This window comes from Triturus cristatus, chromosome 12 (assembly GCF_964204655.1).
Source record: "Triturus cristatus chromosome 12, aTriCri1.1, whole genome shotgun sequence".
Lineage (NCBI taxonomy): Eukaryota > Metazoa > Chordata > Amphibia > Caudata > Salamandridae > Triturus > Triturus cristatus.
In genome coordinates this window covers 279,413,491-279,429,051 of record NC_140595.1, presented here as the reverse complement: position 1 = coordinate 279,429,051, position 15,561 = coordinate 279,413,491, and the positions used below count along the sequence as shown (strand labels likewise).

The 15,561-nt window shown below is 43.3% G+C and overlaps 1 protein-coding gene across 1 annotated transcript in view; it reads right to left on the bottom strand.

Annotated features, from left to right (window-relative positions):
• The window catches only part of UFC1 (ubiquitin-fold modifier conjugating enzyme 1), a 78,121-nt gene extending 71,127 nt beyond the window's left edge, over positions 1–6,994 (bottom strand). The window contains exon 1 of the mRNA XM_085638664.1: positions 6,838–6,994. Within this exon, the coding sequence (XP_085494790.1) occupies positions 6,838–6,960 (123 nt within the window). The 5' untranslated portion in view covers positions 6,961–6,994. The remainder of the gene's footprint in view (positions 1–6,837) is intronic.
• Positions 6,995–15,561: the final 8,567 nt, after the last annotated feature.

The following is a 15,561-nucleotide window of genomic DNA, read 5'->3' as shown; positions in this document are numbered from 1 at the left end:
GCATATTTGACGCCGGTTAAAATATTGCAATATTTTGGGGGTGCGCACTCTCAATGCCCGCGGTGCGGAAGAGAGGGTGCTGATTTTCGTCACATGTTTTGGTCCTGAGTTCAGTTGGGTGACTATTGGGCAGAGGTTATGGATTGCCTAAATCAGGTGACGGACCGTGTTATTGACCCGGACCTGGGGGCCTGTTTACTACTTTGGTTCCCACACACCCGCCGGACGAAGGTCACTAGCAAGTTTTATGACTTAGGATTGATAATGGCCAAGAGGGAACTGACTATGCACTGGAAGTCCAGGACGGGGCCTAGCTTCTTGCGGTGGAGGGCGGCCTTTGCGCGTTGGGCGGGGGCTGAGGGTGCGCTCCGGTTGCAATTATCTCTTCGGAGGGATGACGAAAAGGCGCTGGCGACGGCCCGTGCGTGGGAGGCGCTGATGGTGGAACTTCAGGGGCTGATGTCTAACAATGGGACGGAGGGGGACACCTCTGGCGGGCAGGAGGAGGCGGTGAACGGGGAGTAGAAGGGGAGTAGTAGCGAGCGCTGGCAACAAGGGTGTGGCTAGGCACGAGGGAAAACCATGGTTCTCTAGTGGAGGTTGAGCACCCATGTCTGATTTATAGCAGGGAGGGGGCACATCAGGAGCGAGGCGAAAGACAGGGGGCACACTGACATGGGGTGGGGAGGGAGGGGGGAGGGCCCGTATGGGCTGGAAGCTTATTCTCCCGGATATGGGCTGGTAACTCTGTATGTGCAATACATTCTTTGACCGGGGAGGAAGCGGGGCTTGTATTGAGTTGTTGCTATGAAAACAATAAAAAATGTTTCAACAAAAAAATGCTTCATTAATAAAAACTCTTGACAAAAGATTTAATCCTAAGCGCAATGTAGTTCTGGAGCGGCATAAATTTTTGCGGCGCGCACAGATGCCTGGTGAATCTATAGATGACTTTGTTGCTGCTCTCAGAATTTTGGCTGTCAAGTGCAACTATAGGGAATTTCGTGATGAAATAATTCGTGATCAGCTGATTGAACGCACATGTGATAAGAAAGTTCAACAGAAACTTTTATCCTCAGACAATCCTGATTTAGAGACTGCTCTTATCTTAGCGAAGAGTGTTGAGCATTCTCAATTCTGTATGAAGGAGTTAAATACACCTGCATCAACATCTGATACCACATCTCTGTCTGAAGTCAAGCTGGTTACTACAAAAGCTCCTATCAAACCAATCAAGGGCATCAACACTAATGTTTCCCGTGTACCATCTGTGCCTAATTGCCCGAAAACGAGAGCTGAAGGACAACATCCTTCATGTTATCGTTGCGGCAGTGCCTCTCATCTGGGAAATTTCAAGTTTTGTTTTGCCATAAACCAGACTTGCTTCAAATGTGGGAAGAAGGGACATTTGGCACATATGTGCAAAGTAACTCGAGCCCACAAGGTACCCCCACGTACTGTAAGGGCCATAGAAGAGGACTGTGTGTATCAGTATCAAGATGATGAAAGTTATGAATTATTAATGCTATCTTCGTCATCTATACAAGAAGAGGGGGTTGTAGAAATAGCTTCCATTGGAGAGGGTCAAAGAAGGAAAAACCCTGTGTGCACTATAAGTGTGAACGGAAAGGGCATTAAATTTCTTGCCGATTCTGGTTCCCCTTTTACTCTTATCAATGTCAAGGATTTTAAAAGTTTGGGTGACATCCCTGTAGCTCACTCTAGTATAAGGATTTTTGCTTATGGTGGCAAAAGAGTGGAGGTTTTAGGCAAATTTAAAGGGAACTTAGAATTCAAGGGTGATTGTATTTATGGTACTGTATTTATTGTGGAAGGAGGTGCCAATTTGTTAGTATGGCATGAACAAGGTGAACTAGGAATCATCCTTGATCCCAATCATGCAGACATGGTTTTATCCAAACGGGAAGCTAAACAATACTATGCTAGTCTTTCTGATGTTGCGCCTGTGCATACTATCACGACTGGGTTGCGTGTTGAGAATGATTGGATTCAAAATTATCCTGATGTTTTTAATGGAAAGTTAGGCAAACTTAAAGGATTTCAACACCGTATTGTTCTTAAAGAAGGTGCTAAGGCTGTAACGCACAAAGTGCGGAAGGTACCGCTTAGTATGCGCAGCGAGTTGAGACAAGAGTTGGAACGGTTATGTGCTATGGGGGTGATTGAACCCATAGAAGGGTCTGAGTGGTTGTCACCTATTGTTTTAGCGCGCAAAGCTGATAAGTCTCTTAGGATGTGTGTGGACTTGCGCGATCTGAATGTTTGTATATGGGTGGACCGTCAACCTCTACCGAACATTAATGAGATGTTGTCAACCTTGGAGGGTGCCAAGTATTTTTCTTCTCTTGACATATCTTCTGCTTACCATCAAATTGAACTGTGCAAAGACTCGAGACATCTCACGTCATTTGTAACTCCTGATGGGGCGTTCCGCTATTTACGTATGCCGTTTGGGTTGGCATCAGCTTCCGCAGTGTTCCAACGTCTCATGGGAAACCTGTTCAAGGGCACTGCGGGAGTTGTGTTCTTTCAAGACGACATTCTTATTCACGGGAAGACCATTCAGGAGCACAATGCCAGAGTCAAGCACGTACTAGAAATTGTTAAGTCTAGTGGGTTAACATTAAGAAAAGACAAATGTAGATTTCTTCAAGAAGGGGTAGATTACCTTGGTCACCATATCTCTGCTAGAGGAGTTGAACCTAAAATGAAACTACTAGATGCCATTCAGAATGCACCTGAACCTAAGAGCAGGGATCAACTACATTCTTTTCTGGGGCTAGTTGAGTACTACGCAAAATTTGTAGCTAACTTTTCTGATAGAACTGTATGTCTGCGTGGTCTTCTGAAGAAAAACGTGAAATACGTATGGTCTGATCAATGTGCGTCTGATTTTAAGTTGCTGAAAGAAGCAATTGTACAAGCACAGCCACTTAAACTATTCAACATCAATGATCAATGCATTGTCGCCACCGATGCCAGTAATGTGGGACTTGGTGCTGTTTTAATGCAAAAAAGATCGGACAATAGGGAAGAAATTATTGCCTTTGCATCCAGAACACTCCGTGGTGCCGAAGGGACCTATTCTACCATTGAAAGGGAAGCTTTGGCGCTATGGTGGGGTGTACAGTATTTTCGAAATTTCTTGTGGGGCAATGATTTTGTTCTCCGGACTGACCACAAACCTTTGGTGGATCTTTTTACCACCAAAGGTGGGGGTAGAGCAACGCCTCGTATTGCTAAATGGCAGTACAGACTCAACGAATTCAATTATTGTTTGGAATATATTGCTGGTGTAAAGAATTGCGTGGCTGATTGCTTGTCAAGGTTGCCTCTTTCTGAAAATGTTGTTGAACCTGAAAATGATCATTTGGAAATGGTGTGTGCGGTCAGCACTATAGCTGATACGGAAGCTGCTTTATCTGAAGTTGATTGGAAACTGGCCATTTCTGAGGACGTTGAGCTCAGTAGGTTGATAGACTTTGTAACTCTGGGTTGGCCCAATAGTACTACTATTCCTTCAGAACTAATTCCTTATTTGAGAGTTAGTGATGAGTTGTCTCTGGTTGATGGAATTTTACGCAGGGGTGGGTTACTGGTTGTTCCTTTATCATTACGGAATAAGGTTTTAGATCTAGCCCATGAAGGTCATTTGGGTATTCGGGCAATGAAGCGGAGGGTGAGGGAAGATTTTTGGTGGCCGGGTGTTGACAGGTCCATTGAACACTGTGTTAGAGATTGTGGTGCGTGTGTATTGAGTGACAAAACTCAGGTAACCTGTCCATCTTCTGTCAGTCCTATTCCTGTCAAGGAATCACCTTGGTGCAAATTGGCTTTTGATGTGGCTGGTCCATTCAGTGGTTTAGGGAGTTCTCCCAAGTATGTGCTAGTTTTAATTGATTACATGTCCAAGTGGCCAGAAGTTAGGTTTGTGGACGGAATTAACTCTGGTATTAATATCAAATTTCTTATGGAGGTTTTTCTTCGTGAGGGATTTCCGGAGGAATTAGTAACTGACAATGGTACCCAGTTGGGGTCTACTGAAATGCAAGATTTTCTGAAGAAGCATGGCATTAAACATTTACTCACCTCTCTTTACCATCCACGTAGTAATGGGTTAGTTGAGCGTTTCAATCGTGTTATCAAAGAGCAGTTACAGTTGGCCTCCATAAATGGTCTTGATTGGAAGTTAGTGATTTCGGACATGCTATGGGCGATAAGAACTACTCCACACTACAGTACTGGAATGTCTCCGTTTTCCTTGCTGAGAGGTAGAGTTGCGGGTTCCAAACTTAACAAAGATTGGATGTTAAGGAAGGTGGTAGATTCACGAAGATTAGGGATGGTAGCTGATGTCAGAGCTGCTACTCAAGCCAGGTACGGATCTAATTGTCCCAAGCAGTCTTCAGTGTGTCAAGGAGACTGGGTAAGAATTAAGAAACCAGTGCTCGTTCGTAAAGGTTTTTCCCGGTTTTCTGCCCCTGTTAAGGTCAGTAAGGGGAGGGATCATGTGGTTGTTCTGGAAAATGGTAAGGTTTGGAATAAGTCTGCTGTTTCAGTTGTGCCTCAGCTAAAAGTTGAGTTTGTGAAAAACAAATTTGGTGTCAACACTCATGGTGCAACTCCAGCTCCTAGCATTAGTATTCCTAGGGATCGTGCATCTGGGAGCAACCTTGCTCCTCAACAAGGTCATTTGAGGACTAAATTTCTCCCTGCCAGAGCTAGGTCATCCCCCGTCAAATTACAGGACTATGTTAGATTTTGATTCTCTGTATTCTGTGATCAATGCAGTTTTAAGGAGGCGTTGTGATTGCTGTCATGTAATGAGGGGTGTTGGTTTTTTTTGTGAAGGGAGGGGGGTGTGTTGGGTGTGCTAACAGGGTTCCTTGCGCGGAACCTGGAATGTAGGTTCCGTGCAGGGAACCTGGAACGGACTTGGACGGCAGTTGCTGCCGGGGGGATTGCACAGCTGGACGTGAATAAAGAAGCTCCACCATACCTCCGTGTCGTCTTCTTTTCAACTCTCCTCTCACTTGACCATTAAGGATAGGTGGTTTCTTGAATGCGGTTTTTTTTTTACCTCTCCTTTACCGTTTGCCTAATTATTATGTTTTACTTATATCTTCTCTGCTTCCTTAGGTCCTGCTATGTAAAGCTTTTCTTTTTTTCTCCTGTGTGTATGTAAAGCGCTCTGATACCCACGGGTCAAGCTAGCACTATATAAAACTTTTAAAATAAATTTTAAAAAAAATCGATCAATGTTTGCTGCTCTCACTGCTCACTAGTGTAGAAGTTAGAGCATGACGTCATGCCGGGTGAGTGTTATAGGGGGAAGGGAAATCCTTTAAAGAGAGCCATTTTATCTCTGGATTTCCCTTCTCTTTTTTAAACTCTGGAGTAGCAACATTGTCGTGGTGTCACCAGGGCCTTAAGTGGAAGCTTTTTCAATAATATTCAAGCCATAGTTGCTACTCATTTATCTTATGCAACTAACGACCACTGACAAAGCCAATAGTCCTGACTTGTTGTATGTATGATGTTAAGTGGAAGAGGTGTGGCGCAGTGGCCAAGGCGACTGCCTCCGGATCCTGGGGCTCATGGTTCGATCCACAGCGCTGGCAGCAAATCAGCCCAGCACCATGTGACTCTGGGCAATAGCTCACTTAATTGATGGCCCCCAGCGTCAGGACACCTCTCCGGAGGTAGCTGTGTGCTTTACAAATACCGGTCATTTACTTGTATCATATATCTAGATGTAATGACAGAAACAGCAAAATACAAGTTGGGCGGCACACTATGCTAAATACAGATTTTTAGCTTATGTATATATATATATATATATATATATATTGACTTTTGCTCGTGAGAAAGTGTCACTCAGTCATTGAATGTCACTCATAATTACAATGAAAATTAGGAAAATGTCACTCATAAGCAAGCAATCTGAAACCGTGGCAGCTATGAAAACTGTGTGGTCTGGGCGATCCGGGAGGGCTACCTTGTGTGGGGTGCAGCCGCTAAAACCTACCCCTTTACTCTTAAAAGTGCGTTGAATCTAAAACCGGTATGGGACAATTAGTGCTCTGAAATCAAGGTGATTTACGGGACACGTCAGCACTCTCTTTAGTTTGACTTTTCCACACTCTTCTGCCTCGTCCATCTTCTGAAATGACAACAATCGTAATTGCTCATCCCACAGTTCTTTCACATGTGATCCGCTTGATTCACCATCTCTCTTAAAACAAGCAGACGTCGGTGAATCAGTTGCTACCTACTGCCGGCCCTGCTTCGTGCACGGCTGGTTCTATATGAAACATTCTTGCCACCTACTGACTCAGCTAACATCTTGGAAGGGTGCTGGACGAAGAAATTGAAAGGGACCTTTTCCTTCGCAGGCAGTGTAGCTGAAACTACTATGTACGAGGCACTCCTTACCGACCGTTTCTCTCTCTCACCGCTTCACTGCGGAAGAGTACGCTCGGGTTTGTCAATATTTTTTCAACATCCTCGCGAATATTCGGCTCTTACAGTTACAAAAAGACAGTAAAATGAATAAAGCAATAACATAACTAATAGACGACTTCATAAGACCGGGAACCACACAACTGCAGATCCTACTGTCAGCGCAGTACTAAAACGGTGTCATAGTTTCCTTTAAAAAAAAAAAACTGGGATGACTATTCCTAGTATTATACCCCATTTCAACATGGCCGCCACGCTGACACGTCTCTGTCATGGAGCGCTGTAACAGACTAGAAACCTTCCCATATCGAGCGAGAGGTACCTTTTCCTATTCGCATTCCACTGCTCCCTCACCTTGATGAGAGCCTGGTATTCTTCCTTCAGCCGCTGAACCCAAAGTTCTTTATCTCGTGGCCCCGCGTTGGTTTTCAAGAGGGGTATCTCAGAAACAGCTCGCTTAGTTGCATCGTCTGCCATCTTAAAAGAGGGAAAGGCAAGTACCGGAAATTAACTTCTGAATGTGTGTTGTGAACGCACTTGTCGCCATCTTTACTAATGGCAGCAGAGAAATGTATTGTGGGTAATGTGGTTCTGCTGATAAATGTCCGTAGTTTTGATAAGTAGGTAAGGTTACCATAGTGTTCAATCACATATCAGGACAACCAAGTAACCGTGTAATTGAGAGAGAGAGAGAGCAACGTTCGCCTTGCCCCGCACATCTAAATATTTTAGTTTTATATACGTATCACTGTTACTTAAAAAAGGCCGCATAAAGCATTTTAAAGCACACTACCCATCTGTATATGCAAACAAACAAACATTTGATAAAATCCGTTGGTGGAGCTGAGGGCTTCTTTTAAATTTGCATAGCTGCCAAGGTTTCAGATTGCTTATGTGTGACATTTTCATTATTTCATTGTAATTATGAGTGAGGATCAACGACTATGGGTCACACTTTCTTGACGTTCAAAACTATGAGTCACACTTTCTTGCTAAAGTAAAATGCCACCCACACTTTAATAGTAGCATGGCACAGCCTACAGTCTAGTTGGACACCTGCTGCCGGGTACGACAAGAGAGAAATAATACATTAAACAGAGATTCCCTGTCGTAGCCAGCCTGTGCCTCCCTGGCTGGCGACCAATCAAATGAATGGCATGATCAGATCATGACCAATTGAGAGAGTTTGGGCTCTCTGCCAAGTGGGACCTGCTGACTACAGGATGTGAAAGGGGCTCCAGCGGGTAACTTCTCCATTTACAGTTCTCCAATTTGGCCCTTCTTTTACTGCAGTTTTTGGCATGTATTTAGAAGCTTTGTTTTGCAGCTGGACATCCACATCTGTTTGATACTATGGTTTGAGCAGGGTGTACTTTTTTACGTTAATTAGCGGCGGGTGTGTGGTTTTGTGTTTTGGTCTTCAAATTCTGAAGTTTGTATGGCTTGCAAGTTTCTATGATAGCAGGATATTTCTACGTCATGATATATTGAGATTCCTATTCCTTCTGTTGTACACTAGTGCCATCTTGAGGCCTTTGAAAAAAAATGAACTCATCTTTTATGCATTCGTCCCAGCAAAGCAAGAAACTGGAACTACAGGGTGTTATCACACTTCAAGACTCCTTTCTTTTGCGCAGGGGCGGCTCCTCCATTTGGGCGAAGGAGCGTCGCCCACTACTTTCTCGTAGTGTGAGAAGCAGAAAAAGCAGAAATATAAAATGGTAGTATAAATACCATTTTACGTTTCTGGCTCTCGTACTGCGAGAAAGCAGAAGGGTTTGGTTGGGAGTGGGCGGGTGGGCAGTCTTGCTGTAGGACAGGGGAGGAGTGGTTTGCCCACTCTGAGGGCGCTGACTGTTTGGTCGGCCCCAGGGCCGACCAAACCAGTCATACACACTCTGCATTTTCTCCATGTAGGCTGCATGTTAACTATTTTATTTTTTTATTAAATCTTCACCCCCTACCCGACCCCCTGCCCCCCACCCGTGAGTCATACCGGCCGCGACTGCTTTTGCATGACAATCTTAGGCATTGTGGTAATGCAAGAAAATTACTGCAAATGCGTTATTCTAACGCAAGGTGTGTGTCACTTGGCAGGGCTGAATATGTTGATATTTGACTATAGCAACGCTGAGATTACCAGATGAGTCAATTTCAAATGATAGCCTTGCTCGTTCTGGGAATTGTAGTCCAGTTTTACTTTAGTTGATCCAATTGAATTGAGACAACTAAGAAAAAGATTTGTAAAAGAAAAAGTCCTGGACTTGAGTTGTGGGTTCTTTGTGACATGGAGTAACATGCCATAAAAGTCAACACACATTTGGGTAGGAAACTCCCATTTTAAAGACACAAATTGCTTTAAATTATCTTTTGTCTGCCAAAAAGTGCCTCAACTTTGATACAAGTCAAGATGAAAATATTTTCCCTCGATTTATTCTTCTCAATCTTGCTGGTATGAGTATAGTAACCTAATCAACGCCTCAACAATGGCACATACTTACTCAGTTGGTATGTTCAAAATACTTTGTTAGATATGCCATTCTTAATAGCATCCTCCCCAGCCTCGGTACCTACTAATGAATACGCCACACATGGAGCTTAGTATTACACGCCTTTATTTGCATGTAACTACAAACTCCCAATTCAAAACCAGCCTTCATTGCATTCCGCTCTAACAAATACATCACAGTTATATGGAGCCCATCAGAAGCCAAAAGCGTTCCATCATTTCTAACTTGCAAGACACTACATCTCCCTATTTGTTAACTAAAAATAAAAAAAAACACAACATTTTTATATATATATATATATAGATAGTGATAGAGCATCATAAGATTCTGAAATTTGTAGGGGTGCATCATATTCACAGTTAGCCATCACCCACATATTAATCAATGTATGTTTAGAAGTGTCATAGAAATGTATTGATGTAATCATTTAACTTAGAGGGGATTAGAACTGTAATAATGCTTTGTGAGGATTAACGTTGCAAGTTATTGTGAATGTACTCAACAAATAAATGATCATTAGTTCTCGTACAATGCAATGTATTAGGCTAAACGTATGCCGTGTTAAAGTTTACGCATAGGTTGCTTATTCATATATATGAAAATAGTGAACTAATGTTTAGAGTGTGGTTTAATAGTGTTTAATGTGTAAAGGCCTGATCACCTATATGCTAAAGAGAAGGTCTGTTCATTCCTTATGTTAGCTAATGTTGTAGGCCGAAAATGATTTCCTTGATAAAGGCTTTGGGTTGCAGGGAAATGTAAAATCTTAAAGATGTGAAATGGCTTTTCTCGTTCCCATGTTTCTGTTGCAGGTGCAAGGACATGTAGCTCGTTAGAGAGAATAGATATTTGTTTTAGGAGTTAGGATGCTGTGAGAAGCCAACAGGGGAGTGCATTGGAATTTGAGATAGATACATTTGCTGCGCAAGGTGCCTGGGACCCAAGGTCAAGCTAACCGTCGTTGGATGCAAGACAACTTTGTGGAAAACTACAGAGAGAAGACCTGGCTGAAGAGGTGTGCAGAAGGGCGTGTTCTATGATTTTGGGGGTTTGTATTAGGGACAGTGCCCCGTGGGTTAAGCAGATGAGGTTTAGACGGGAAGCTAGAAGGAGCATCTTAGAACGAGCTCTGACTAAGTGAAGGTACTTCTTAAAGGAGTCTTCACTTCTGACAACTTTTTCCTTTATTCTCTTGCCTGGGATGGGAATGCTAAGTAGGGATGTCACCTTAGAGGTAGAGTAGGGACAGACTAACGTTCTTCTTTTTGACTAATGATTCCTAATTTAGACATTGCTCTTACCATCGCCTATTTGATGATATTAGAATCTGTAATTCTTTTCGTTTTGAGTCGGATGAGAATCTTACGTCGGCTTGCTTTTGTGTTAGTGCCCATTTACCTTTTGCACCTTGTACTAAGGTGTTTGTATGTTCAGTTATTTTTGGTTGTAATAAAGTCTTACAAATTTTAGATTCGGAGTCAGTGGTCCTTTCCAAATGAAGTCCAATTGTGGTAGATATATTTTGACAATTGTGTTCATCCCCTCCACGCTATCTGGCAAAAAAAAAGATCCTGGCGACCTGTGAGGATTCTTGGAGATAATCAGGTAGTCAAGAATCCGGCCCTATCAATAGATAGATAGATAGATAGACAGACATATGGAAATAAATCTCTTCAATCAATCTTTCTGGCTCTTTAATTGTTCGACCTAATCTTCTTTTTGGAAACTGGGAACTGTCATCACCAATGTCCAGGATCTGCATCAATGGTGCAGAGGCAACAGCAGCCACTGATGTTTCTGACCCAGTCTCTCCTTCAACAGTTAGATCTGATGAACAATTAGTTAAGTGCCTAAAGTGAGAAGAGTCTCTGGTAATGAACTTCCCAGCGCGCAGGGCAGTCACCATACGTCTCTTAGTAGACACCACTTGAAAAGGTTCTGCATCAAATGGAGCATCAGATTTTCTTCTCCGCATCAGTCGTGCAAGTGTTCGATCTCCTTCCTTAAAGAAGCTGTTCTTCGCATGTCATTTTTAGTCAGCATATGCTTTCATCTTTTGTTTTTTAACCAAGTCCTTTTCATGAGTTGCTTTCTCACGTTTGTTTCTCTGATTGGTCCATTGAGGTAACTTAGTGTTCATTACTCTTCCAAACATCAATGTTGCAGGACTTTCACCTGTGGTCGAGTGGGGTGTTGAACGATAAGATCTCAAATTAGAATTCAACAGTGTTTTAAAATTGAGCTTCCCAAGAGTAGCAATCTACACTGCTTTCTTTAGTTGGCCTACGACCACAAAGGTGTGCTCTTCTGATGCTTTATATTCAAATGCTCCAAGAAATCTTAAACTCTTGACTGTTGAAAGACAGACCATTGTAAGACTTCACTATGACTGGAACACCCCATGTCGTAAGGATGCCATTTAGTTTTTCAAAGACTCGTTCTTGAATAGTAGATGAAATGCCTTCAATTAATGGAAATCGTGAATATTCGTCCATAGACACCAGCAGGTGATGCCCATTGTGAAGTGGACCAAAAAAGTCAAAGGCTGTTTGCTCCCATGCATGCTTTGGGAGTTCTGACATGTTCAAGGGTGGTGAGTACCTTTTGTAGAAAGGCAATTGCATAGCTGACCGGCCTTTAATATCTTTTCAACCCTATCATCAAGATAAAGAAGAGCTCATTTTGTGGCAGCGATTCCACGATGTCCTTCATGGGCCACTTCAATTATTTTCTGTTGCAGACTTTCCGGAATCAGAATTCCCGACCTTTGTTGTCAGGATTCCTGCCACAACTCACCTCTCTTGACTATCACAATATACCGGCTTGACTCATATAATTCCTCCCAACACTTATGAATGAACGAATGTCTTGCACCCTGACTTTTGACCATATTACATGCAGTTGGTAATAGCTAACCACAGCTGGTGTTCCCCGGTTTATTTCAAAAGGCTTAATAGCTTTTACAAATGTTTTTCCTTGCATATGCAAGGTCAGGTTTCAACTGCCACAGAAACATCCAGCCAATCCACCCGAATAAGTATCAAGAAGCCGGCCTAGATGACCTCAACGTGAACCTTCTGGAAGGTAGTCCTGATCAAATTAATCCCCTTCACCTGTTCCTTGCTATTAACAATTAGAATGCAACCTTTGTGAACATTCTAAAACACCTTCTAGAAGACAGCTCATCAAAATAATAATCTGCACCCGTTCCTTGCTATAAGCAATTAGAAAGCGACCTTTGTGGACATTCTAAAACACCTTCTAGAAGATAGCCTCATCCAATTGATCATCTGCACTTGTTCCTTGCTAAAAACAAATTGCACGCGACCTATGTGAACATTGCAAAGAACCTTCTAGAAGGCAGCCTCACCAAGTTAATTATCTGCACCCGTTTCTAGTTACAAACAATTAAAATGTGACCTTTATGAACGTTCTAAAGTAGTCTTATTTATAGACCGTCCACACTCCTTTGCTTAGCCTCTTCGCCTGCCACTTACCTGTCTCCCGGCTTCCAGGACTCTGTCTTGCGAGCTCCCTTGATCCTCCCGCTTCAACCTCACTGCAAAGAACGTCCTGCATTAGTCTCGCACCTGGATGGTAAAAAGAACAAGAAGAAAAGGAGAGACGCATTAACAGATTTGATTTTACTACGCGCTGAACTCAGTCACAGCATCGTGCTGCAAACAAAGGTAACCAGTGTTTTTGTTCAACTTGTACATACTGTTGGCAGGGCTCTGCCAGAGAGGACTTGGCTGAAGCTAACCCCGTCCAAATTTGTTTGAGGGTTTGATGCTGAAATCATACTCACTACAGTTCCGTAAATTTTGATAAAGGAGCTTCTATGGACAATTCAAATGAAAACAAAACAACAACAAAACTAAAGGTTGGTTGAGATTTGAAAAGCTTTTGTGAGGTTATACCTGAAGAGATAGAGCTAATACTAGACTTAAGCCTTATTATTTGTTTATAGGTACCATATCTGGCGGTACCATTCATCAGACTGGTGTGAATGCCTGCTGCAGTGTTGCTATTAAGAAGACGAGCCAAAGCATCTTTGACTATACATGCTCTCTCCATCACAACCCCCTTCCCCCCGGGATTTGCCACCAGAGCAGTGTCTCTTCCTGTACACCTAGGGAAAGTCTAGGGAGGATTTGGGAACTAGCGTCGCTAACCCATTGGAATCATCTGGGATCTAGGTAGGTGGCTTATGACACTCGTAGTATAACTCCTTCCTGAGTTATTGACAGTTCATCCTTGACTTTTTTTATTTTTGATATTCACAATCACTGATGAGCAGTCGAGTGTGTTGGTTCCATGACTGATGTGTAATTATATCCTTCAACTTTAACATGTCACTATCATGGTTGGTTGCAAGCATAATCCGGGCTAACGAAATTGCAGCTGGTGTGTTTGATTTTACAAAGAAGTTAATATAGGCCTCAGTCGTCTTGGATGGTTTACCATGACCTTGTATAGGCATTTTGATAAAGTAGTCAGCAGTGTTCTTATCCTTCCCTGGATGATGCACAACGGTATAATTGTACTCTTGTAACTGTAGTCCCCATCGTTCAATGCGAGGAGGCATTTTGGCCTTTGGATTGCCAAATATCGTCAGTATAGCAGTAAATAGAAATGTCCACAAGGCAATACCATGGCTAAGCTTTCTTTTTCAGGTCATGAGTTTGGTACAAACTTCTACTTGCATATGCCACAATAAACCTTTGAGCATTCGTATCTCCCCTGTGCGGTGCAAAGATAGCGCCCAACCCAACTGGGCTAACAACAACAACAGCATCTGTATGAAGGTTTGGATTGGAGTATGGCCTATCTGTAGCATTCTCAATTGCTTGTTTGATTTTCTTAAAACGTTTCTCACATTCATTTGACCAATTAAGTTAAACATTCTTTTTCGTCAAGTCTCTCAAGGGAGCACTTACAGTGGCAAAGTCTTGTACGTATCTGGAGCAGTAACTGGCCATGCCACAAAATGAACGCATCATACAAACATCTAGCGTTTGACAGCATTTGTACTTTAGCAGGATAGGGTATCATGCCCCCATCAGAAAAGATATGGCTAAAGAACTTTAGCTTAGTTTTGTGGAAATCACACTTGTCTGCATTCAAAGTCAAACCTGCTTCAGCATGTAAATGACATACCTGTGTAAGAGCTTTATCGTGTTCTTTTTGTGTAGCTCCGAAAACCAATATGTAATTGCTATAATTTTTTTTTTTTTTTTTTAAAAACCTTTATTAGCATTTCAACCAATAACAAGTATGGGCCTACAACCCCCCGGGGCCGGCCGCTAAGCAGTCAAAGCAACAAAGATCCAATGTTAACACAGGCAGAACCTCGGGGAGCAGAATCTCCATGCTAATATATTCTCGGCCAGTGAACGGCGCAAGTAGGACACCAGGATTAAGAAGGCTTTCATTTTATAATAGGGAAAGACGAAAGGATCAGGTGCCAAACAATTTCCCAGCAGCGAAAAATGGCAGGCAGAATAACAAACGTAAACAATAAACGGCAATCTATCGAGTCAATGGCGCTAAAACAGGAAGTGCAGGATGTAGAGAAGTATCATGACCAGTTGCGCCTGCAGTCCCATGCCCTAAAACCCAGAAAACACCCCGGAAATTGTGGCACACATGAAAAAGCAGTGATTCACAACAAAGGAGTTGTACCACGCTGATCCCAGAAAAGAAAAACAAAGAAGAATCAGAGAAGAAAAAGGAGGCCATGGAAAAAAAGGGTACAGACTAAAGAATCCCCTTCCCCAACCCCCCACCCTGCACCTCTGCAGATGAGTACGGCCCCCCCCCCAGCAGTGTGCCTGTCGCCCTGGAACTAGACCCGAAATATAGAAGAACAGAGAAAAGGGAGTAAGAAAAGAACCCCACCAGACGGGGGGGTAGAGAGAGTATTAATAAACTGGAGGAGGGCCTTCAAAACATGCCCCCGGCTTCTCCCTCCCACACGGTAAGTTTTCCCCAAAGTAAACAGTAAGCAGCACAAAATCGACCATGTCAAAGAAAGATGGGGAGCATTATGCACCAATTATACTAATAGCTATGCCATGAGAGCACGCGACCCCTGAGCCCGCCCGTGTACTAGATGACCACCCCTGAAGGATCAGCCTTATCCTTGACCACTCTTTGCAAATCTGCCCATGCATACCCCTCGACTCAGCGCCATGTCCAATGTTACAAGGTAAAGGAGTGTCCAAAGACGACCGGGAAGCGACGCACACAGGTGGGGTGGAAGTCTCTGAGTACCAACACAGTCCGCATCATGGAGGGACGTCTTTCCCAGTGTTGCCCCAGGATCTGCACTGCACACAAGGTCCAGGAAGGCGGAATCAGCCAAAGTAGACAACCGTTGCTTGAATTTTCCCTGGGTCGCCGGAGGCCGTGCACGGGACGAGGCCACCACCTCCCACTCAGGTCAAATACCTCCGGAACAGATCAGACCCACAGCCAGCCGATCACACGGAAGCATACTGTCCGGAGTTTCCAGCTGTTCACTAATCTCAGGGGTGGCCGCGACATTGTCCTCCTGTGTGCAGTG